Source organism: Oncorhynchus nerka, linkage group LG28 (assembly GCF_034236695.1).
Source record: "Oncorhynchus nerka isolate Pitt River linkage group LG28, Oner_Uvic_2.0, whole genome shotgun sequence".
Taxonomy (NCBI): Eukaryota; Metazoa; Chordata; class Actinopteri; order Salmoniformes; family Salmonidae; genus Oncorhynchus; species Oncorhynchus nerka.
Genome location: NC_088423.1, coordinates 15599367 through 15608708, shown reverse-complemented (window position 1 = coordinate 15608708; position 9342 = coordinate 15599367). Strand labels below are relative to the sequence as shown.

Sequence of the window (9342 nt, the reverse complement as noted above, 5' to 3'; positions counted from 1 at the left end):
ACACCGCCTGGTATAGAGGTCCTGGATGGCAGGGAGCTCGGCACCAGTGATGTACTGGGCTGTACTCATCACCTCTGTAGTGCCTTGCAGTCAGGTACCTTGCAGTTGCCGAACCAAGCAGTGATGCAGCCAGTCAGAATGCTCTCAATAATGCAGCTGTATAACTTTTTGAGGATCTGAGGGCCCATGCCAAATCTTTTCAGCCTCCTGAGGGGTAAGAGGCTGTTATGCCTTCTTCACAACTGTGTGGGTATCTGTGGAACATGTTAATTCATTAGTGATGTGGACATGTTCATTCCTTTATGAATTGGACATTGTAGTGGAGCTTAGGACCTGCACCACTACAGCCGCATCGATGTGGATGGGGGTGTGTTCGCCCCTCCATTTCCTGTAGACCATGATCATCTCCTCATCTCTTGAGGTAGAGGTCATTGTCGTAGCACCACACTGCCAGGTCTTTGACCTCCTCCCTATAGGCTGCCTCATTGTCGCCGGTGATCTGTCGTGTTGTCAGAGAACTTGATGATGGTGTTGGTGTCGTGTGCAGCCAAGCAGCCGTGGGTGAACAGGGCGTACAGGGGGTGTAAGAATATGTCGAAGATAAATACATAACGCAGAGACAGAGGACGAGAGGTCAAAAGGACGAGAAGTCAATAGAGTAATAACGATTAAGGGAAATTGTGTTTTTTTCTGTAATAGGGAATTATTGATCACTGGTTCAGAGACATGGGAGGAATATGTCTTCTGAAATAGGATACTTGTTATTTGGCCATTGGCTAGTTTTATTGCAAGGAATTCTAATTGGTCAACGACAGGCTAGGGCTGGGTTATAAAACTACATGCTGTCCCTTTGTTCTGTGGAGAGAATCACTGAGAGAGCATCACTGAGGACACGGGAGAATGACAATCTACCTCCCCATATGATTTGTCCTCTTTGAATAAACCTATTTTCCTCCCCCTGATTTGCTTAGGAGTTTGTGTTATTGAAGAATAACATAAATTGCTAACAGAGGGGGCTAAGCAGACACCCCCGTGGGGCCCCCTGATGGTCAGCGTGGCGATGTGTTGTTGCCTACCTTGGATTATTGACTTCTGTGGGGTTAATGTGTGAATACTGTGATGGCCCTGTATCTACAAATCTTTTTAGAACCCTGTTTTAGCTGTGTGTGTGCAATTTGGTGCCTCTATCACCAAAGTTACAATCCAAAAACATAGCTGCCTCACTACATGGAATTGTATGGCTCAGCTTCCAACATTATAACATTTATGGCACAATATGGGCCAATAATTGAAGGTAGTGCTTTCAAAGTGGGTTATATTATATATAATTTGTAAGGTAATTTCATGACCTTTCAGAACCACTTGTCAAACAAAGTTTCAAATGTATCAGGGGTTAATTTTTAAAGAAACTAATACATGTTATTCTTATATGTACCCTAGAGGTCAAAGGTCAAAGTTATGTTGACCTGAGCATTCTGAAAATGTGTCAGATGGATAACTGTGAATCTAAGCATTCCAATGATATATGATTAGAGGGTATATGTGAGCAATAAATTGTTGATTGATATATAAGTTGATCGATTACATTGGTTAATTGATTGATTGGTTGATCATGCCAAAATATTTCTGATTATACAATACCACCAATCCAGATAACAGTGGCATGCCTGAAGCAGCTGAAAACTACAACTCCCAGAATACCTTTCACAGGAATAAACACGAAGAAGCGGTAGGTGACTAACATGTGTTACTGAGGCTGATTTTGCAAAGTTGTTTTAAAGCGAAGGGATTCAAGTGTACATTGCTAGAATACTAATAAACGAAAGTTAAGATTGCTTTTACAGTGTTGGTGAGTGGTAGAATAGATTCGGAGAAACGCATAGCGAGGTTACTGCACTAATACTCTGTTAGCTTGCTAGCTAGCAAGGTAGCAAACTAATGTGTTAATTGTTGAATGCCACTGGATGTGCAATCAGCACTGTTATGTTCGATATTAGAGAACACATGAAGAAATTAAGATTTTGTTTAAAGTATAGAATACACTTCTGATGCAAGGAGCACAGGTCCCATTTTAACCAATAATGTGATGTCAAATTCAATCTTGCCCCTTTGGTTACAGAGTGCAGCCCCAGGAGCAGTGGTATGACATCACACGAGACAACAAGAAGAAAGCCCTGACTCTAGACTTTGACTGCCAGACCTCATTCTCAAAACAGTCCAATCACGTGCCAGAAGACGATGCCCGAACGCTGTGTGGCGTATGGGTGTGGCAAGTCGTGGGAAGATGGTGTTACTCTGTATAATTTCCCTAACAATGACACAGAGGAGTTTCACAAATGGGAGAAGCAGGTCCAGCGGACTCGGAGCAACTGGACCGCCTCGCCGAACTCCCAGCTTTGCTGTGAACACTTTGGTAAGGAGTGTTTTGAAAACAAGCCCTACCCCGTCCTCAAGGCTCTCGCTGCCAAAGGACAGCTGAAGCTGAAGGATGGGGCTGTCCCCACAGTGTTCATACGGCCCCCCTGCACCTCCTGTGAGGGCTTCGGCTGCAACGTGTGCACCCCCAAAGCCCAGAGACGTGGCGTCCCTGTAGAACCACAGGAATATGACACGGTGAGTCTGTGACCGTTAGTGTTGTGTGTCAGTGTCCATCTGACATTGAGAAAAAACAGCGCAATACTATACTTTTGTAAACAAGCGGTAGCTTGCTAGATTTATAACATAAGGTTGGTAATCTGATGTTAAAGAAGAGTTTATTTAATAGCTGAAGCACAGTTCCATGTTTCAGAATAGTTCAAATCATACATGACCCTCTCTCTTACCCAACCTTGTTCCTCTCTCTGAAAGGAGGATGTTGAGGGGGGACCTCTGCAGTCGGATGACACTGATGCAGAGGATGACGATGAAGATGACGAAGAAGACGAAGATGAAGATGATGAAGATGAGATGGATGATTCTTTTGGAGATTACTACTCTGCTCTCACTATAGATGACGGACCGGGTGAGGGAAGACTGCGTTAGCCTGTTGATATAAAGTTAATTAGTTAGCCTGTTGATATAAAGTTAATTAGTTAGCCTGTTGATATAAAGTTAATTAGTTAGCCTGCTGATATAAAATTCCAGGCAAGGATACTCATCATGGATCACCAAAACCACCGATCTGTTCTGTAACATATTCTCATCCTCTTCCCTACACAGTGGTGTGTGAGATGTGTGGCTTCAGCGGGACCAGAGACACCTTCTATTCCAAGACCAAGCGTTTCTGCAGCGTCTCCTGCTCCAGAGCCTACTCCTCCAACTGCAAGAAGTCCTCTATCCTGGCACGACTTCAGGTGAGAGAGAATATCTTTCTGTGTGTTACAGGTGGTGAGGCTAGATGTTTATAGACTTTATACTGTATAGCCTTTTATAAAGCCTTTTATATAGCATCACCCTTGGCTTCACTCAATGTTTTATTTTCTCCAGGGAAAGCCTCCCACCAAGAAGGCCAAGGTGCTGATTAAGACTGCCTGGTCCACCCAGATGGGAAACATGATTGCTTCTCTGGGAAGCAGTCAGGACAACAGCTCCAGCTCTACTGGACAGGATGGTGAGACCACTTGGAGGGCTTTTACATTGCTGGGGTAGTGGAAAAGCCTAACTTTTAATTTGGCTCTATACTTCAGCGTTTTGGATTTGAGAGAAAATGTTTCACATGAGGCGACATTGTCATATCTGTTTTGCGGTTTAGAAATGAAAGCACTTTGTATCTAGTCTCCCCATTTGAAGGTGTCATAAGTATTTTGACAATTTCACTTGTAGTGTAATAAAGTAGTGAAAAGTTTAAGATTTGGTTCCATATTCCTAGCACACAATGACTCCAAGCTTGTGACTCTACAAACTTGTTGGATTGTTTAACCTTTATTTAACCTGGCAAGTCAGTTAAGAACAAATTCTTATTTACAATGACTGCCTAACCCGTGCGACGCTGGATCAATTGAATGCTGCCCTATGGGATTCCCAATCACGGCCAGTTGTGATACAGCCTGGAATCGAACCAGGGTCTGTAGTGCCCAATTGAAATTAATGGTAAATAATGTATAATTACGGATAATCATGACTGAATCGTGAAAAATAATGAGTGAGAAGGTCCCCATTAGCTGTTGAAAAAGCAGCAGCTATTCTTCTTGGGGTCCACAAAACATAGAACATGACAAAATACACAACACTAATGGACAGGAACAGCAACACGCATTTAAACTAAGAACACTATGACTAAAGAACAATATGACTGTTTTTTAAAGAAGGAGAAAATAAATACAAATAAATAATACTGAGAATAATGTGTGTGTGTGTGTGTGTGTGTGTGTGTGTGTGTGCGCACGTTATTCCTCAAGGTGTTTTTTATTTATATATAAATAAATCACACTACCATTCAAAAGTTTGGGGTCACTTGGAAATGTCCTTGTTTTTCAAAGAAAAACTAATTGTTTTGTCCATTAAAAAACATACACTTGATCGGAAATACAGTGTAGACATTGTTCATGTTGTAAATGACTATTGTAGCTGGAAACGCCTGATTTTTTTAAATGGAATATCTACATAGGCGTACAGAGGCCCATTATCAGCAACCATCACTCCTGTGTTCCAATGGCACGTTGTGTTAGCTAATCAAAGTTTATAATTTTAAAAAGGCTAATTGATCATTAGAAAACCCCTTTACAATTATGTTAGCACAGCTGAAAACTGTTGTTCTGATTTAAAGAAGCAATAAAACTGGCCTTCTTGATACTAGTTAAGTATCTGGAAAATCAGAATTTGTGAATTCCATTAGACTCAAAATGGCCAGAAACAAATAACTTTCTTCTGAAACACATCAGTCTATTCTTGTGCTGAGAAATTAAGGCTATTCCATGCGAGAAATTGCCAAGAACCTGAAGATCTCGTACAATGCTGTGTACTACTCCCTTCACAGAACAGCGCAAACTGTCTCTAACCAGAATAGAAAGAGGAGTGGGAGGCCCCTGTCCACAACTGAGCAAGAGGACAAGTACATTAGTGTCTAGTTTGAGAAACTGACGCCTCACAAGTCCTCAACTGGCAGCTTCATTAAATAGTACCCGCAAAACACTAGTCTCAACGTCAACAGTGAAGAGGCGACTCCAGGATGCTGGCCTTCTAGGCAGAGTTGCAAAGAAAAAGCCATATCTCAGACTCGCCAATTAAAAAGAAAAAAGATTTAGATGGGCAAAAGAACACAGACACTGGACAGAGGAACTCTGCCTAGAAGGCCAGCATCCCGGAGTCACCTCTTCACTGTTGACGTTGAGACTAGTGTTTTGTGGGTACTATTTTATGAAGCTACCAGAATTAAGTGTACATTGAAAATATTTGTTAAAACATCACACCATTGCAGCCAGGAAGAAAAATCCTCTCAATCATTATATGTAAGTTAGAAGAGGGGAAACATTTAGTTCCTTTCTGAGACAGACCTGTTGGTTCTCCCTATTCCCCTTGTCATATAGTTGCAGCAACAGGAAACTTTGACTGGGGTGCTTACCTGGAGAAGGCAGGCTCTCTTGCTGCTTCAGTGGCCTGCTTCAGACATGCAAGTCTTACTTTGCACTTATTACAATACTATTCTATTTTAAAGTTGCGTAGCAATAAATTGCTTTCTTTATTCTACTGGTGAACTAACGTTGCTGCTGTTCCCCCGCAGGCGCCACTCTGTGCCCAGTGGGATGACATCACAGTGAGGTTAAAGGTAGAGGTCCTGAACACTAGTGCCATCCTACCCAGTAAAGTGTATTGGATCGCCAGCATCATCCAACTTGCAGGTCAGCCAAATACTCTGAAACTGATTGATGAGACATGTAAAAATGGCACCCTATTCCCTATATAGTGCACTACACAGGGAACAAGGTTCCATTTAGGAGGCATCCTGAGACATCAAACATGATTATTATTATTTTTTTTGTCATGGGCTGAATGTTAATTGACCTCTTCCTCTCTGTTTTCCAGGCTATAAAGCTCGGTTGAGGTACGAGGGCTTTGAGGAGGACAGCAGCCAGGACTTCTGGTGCAGCCTGGGTTCTGGAGACATGTACCCCATCGGATGGTGTGCCATGACCGGCAAGCTGCTGGTGCCACCACAGGGTGAGTGACCTCCACAGGTATAGAGTACTATAGGTCTAAAAGTTTCAGTTAACATTTCTGTAAAAAAAAAAAAATGTGGGTAATGAGAAATCCTTTTTATTAAGCAGTATCTGAAGAAGTGCAACAATTTGATTACACTTTAAAAAAAAAAAAAGAGTGGGTTCATTAAATGTTTTGCTAGTGGATCAATACATTGCATTCAGACCCCTTGACTTCTTCCGCATTTTGTTATGTTACAGCCTTATTCTAAAATTGATGAAGACACATTTTTATTTAATCAATCTACACACAATACCCCATAATGACAGGTTTTTAGACATTCTTGCTCATTTCTAACAAAAAGTAAAACTGAAATACCTTATTTAGATATGTATTCAGGCCCTGGTCACTGATGGTCCTCAGTCACATTCACTTTATCTTGGATTCCACAACGACATTGGAATCTAAAACTATCACTCTTCCAATTTTACTCTTGTTTAGTTGTTGCACTAGCTGAGGAGTTTAGACCCCTGGTTCGTTTGCTTAATTGTACATATCCAAAATGCTAGTTGTCCATTTGTATACTGTTATTTCATTGTTTCCCCCTAAGGACATTTGTAACAATTTTCATAGCCTACTTTAGAATGTTTCTCATTACTCAGTCATGTGGCGACACCTAGTGGACTACATTCATATTATGGCCATTGAAATGCCACCGATTACAGTTAACATTTTTCAATATCTGAAGGTTATACTCTTTTATTTAAAGTGTGGCCAAAACCCAAATTGTACACTTACCTACTGACATATTTTATTTTTTAATTTCAAGGGTGTATGTAACTTCTTTCCTAGGTCGGTTTGACCTCACTGTACATGTTTAGGGTAATCAACGGATGAGTAAGAGAGAATTTCTGCTGCTAAGTTTAAAATTAGTATATATATTTTTTTCTTTGAATGGTGTTGTACAATCAATTATATTTTAGTGTATGTTGAGAGTGGGTGAGGAGGTGGGTTATGTTGGCATTATCCAAAGATTCTTGTGCTCTGTTTCTCTTAAGTTTTTGTTTAATTAAATGTTTTCTTTTCATGTAGCTTCTCTCTCAATCTCTCTTCCTCATTTTTCTTCATTTGACCTGTCCTCTTATAAGGATTCATGTCTAGTTCAACAACAAGTCAGCATGATATTTTGGGGCTTCCAGTCAGACTGGTGACATGGAACATTTGCATGTTGTGGAGGGCTAATTAAGAGCTCCAGAGTATTTTCACATCTGAACAGGCTGAATACTTATAGGTGCTTTTCTTGAAGAAATGAAATATGTGTTAACGACCATACTAGATTGCGTAAAGCCTGGGTTGGACTGGTTTTTCATTCTAATTTTAACGGGAAATCGCAATAGTGATTCACAAACAAGCACAGTTTTCACCCTCTCAGATCATTTCAGATCCTGGAGGACGTTATACAATAGTTAGTGGACACACTTCCAGACCCCTGAAGTACTTGCAAATGTTTACGCCCCTAACTGGGATGACACTAGATTTAAGACATCTCTTTTCGCCTCTCCCTAATCTTGACACCCACCGCCTCATCTTTGGTGGGGACTTTAACTGTGTTATTGAACCATGACTCGACCGGTCTAATCCCAGAACACTTACTCCTTCCGGGATGGCAAAAGCTCTTTCTACATTCACGACCCAAATGGGTTGTGTTTATCCATGGCACTTCCTCCACCCTGTCACAAAATACTTCTACTTTTCTCATGTTAATCAAGCCTACTCACTCATAGACTACATTTTTTAGAGCCCTTCTCCCCTCAGTTAAAACTACAGAATATTCTGCTATAGTAATTTCGGACCATTCCCCTACATTCTGGACATTCTGGCTCTCACTCCGAACACAAAAAATAAACATTTGACTTGGAGATTTAACATGCCCTATTGTCTAACAAAGAATTGTTCAACTTTTTATTTCAACTAACATAAATGTATTCATTCAAAGGAATAAAAATAACAACACCTCCCCCTCTCTTCTTTGGGAGACTTTCAAATCTGTATTACGGGGAAAGATAATTTCAAGAACTGCTGGACTCAATCCTGGCAATAGACCGCTTCACCAAACTTCACCATCCCCTGAATATACGCATAGAGGTTGAAACTTCAAACTCAATTTAATCTACTTTCCACTGATAAAGCAGAGTTTCTGTTGCAACAAATTAAAGTGACGTACTACGAATATGGTGATAAGGCCAGCCGCTTTTTGGCACACCAACTTAAACGCCAGTCAGCATCTCAGTTATATAACTCTTCCTGTAATCTTACAAGTGATCCCTCTAATATTTAGTCAAGTTTTGTGTCCATTTTATTCTAACCTCTACAAATCCAAACCCCCATCAGATATTACGGTTATGGACAACTTTTTAGATAACTTGGATATTCCATCCATTTAGTATGGACATCAGTGAAGTTCTGGACAACCCTCAACATCTAGATGAGATAACAAAGGGTCTAAAGTTAATGCAAAGTGGCAAGGCCCCAGGCCCTGATGGCTTCCCAATCGATTATTCAAAAAAATTCCCAGATCAACTCGCCCCATTATTATTAGGTATGTTCACCGGCTCGTTATCACAGGGCTCTCTCCCCACGACGCTAACTCAAGCCTCCATATTACTTATACTCAAAGATAAAGGTCATTTCACTTTTGAGCTCTGATGTTAAACTATTAGCTAAGGTTCTAGCATGCCGGTTGGAACCCTGGCTCCAGGATGTCATATCTGATGATCAAATAGGTTTCATCAAAGTGTGACAACTGTTTTCCAATGTACGTCGTCTTTTGAACATTTATACTCTCTCCTCTCTCCAGACCCTAAAATGGTTGCTTCTCTTGATGCAGAGAAGGCTTTCGACCTGGTGGAGTGGGATTATTTATTTCAGTTTTGATAAGATTTGGTTTTGGGTCCAATTTCATCTTACGGATACGTATGCTCTATTCTGCTCCTACGGCTCGCGCACACACCAACTCTCAACATTCAAATACTTACACCTATCCAGAGGGACCCGTCAAGGGTGCCTTATGTCCCCACTCCTTTTTGCACTTGCAATAGAATTGCTTTCCTTGGCCTTAAAATGATGATCATCATCTTTCACTGGAATCCACCGAGCTGGTGAAGAACACAGTGTCACTGTACGCAGATTATCTACTATTATATATCACTAACCCTGTGTCGATAACGA

The 9342-nt window shown here is 41.0% G+C and overlaps 1 protein-coding gene across 4 annotated transcripts in view; it reads left to right on the top strand.

Annotated features, from left to right (window-relative positions):
* Positions 1 to 1639: 1639 nt before the first annotated feature.
* Positions 1640 to 9342, top strand: part of l3mbtl2 (L3MBTL histone methyl-lysine binding protein 2) — a 32301-nt gene continuing 24598 nt past the window's right edge. For 2 of the 4 annotated variants that reach the window (XM_065012656.1, XM_065012654.1), the window contains exons 1-8: positions 1640 to 1729; positions 2120 to 2613; positions 2848 to 3001; positions 3199 to 3332; positions 3466 to 3589; positions 5505 to 5587; positions 5699 to 5816; positions 6001 to 6135. In XM_065012656.1, the coding sequence (XP_064868728.1) occupies positions 2239 to 2613; positions 2848 to 3001; positions 3199 to 3332; positions 3466 to 3589; positions 5505 to 5587; positions 5699 to 5816; positions 6001 to 6135 (1123 nt within the window). In that variant the 5' untranslated portion in view covers positions 1640 to 1729; positions 2120 to 2238. Of the gene's footprint in view, positions 1730 to 1755; positions 1850 to 2119; positions 2614 to 2847; positions 3002 to 3198; positions 3333 to 3465; positions 3590 to 5504; positions 5588 to 5698; positions 5817 to 6000; positions 6136 to 9342 lie in introns of those variants that run through there. The other 2 variants (XM_029639988.2, XM_065012655.1) reach the window with 2 other exon arrangements.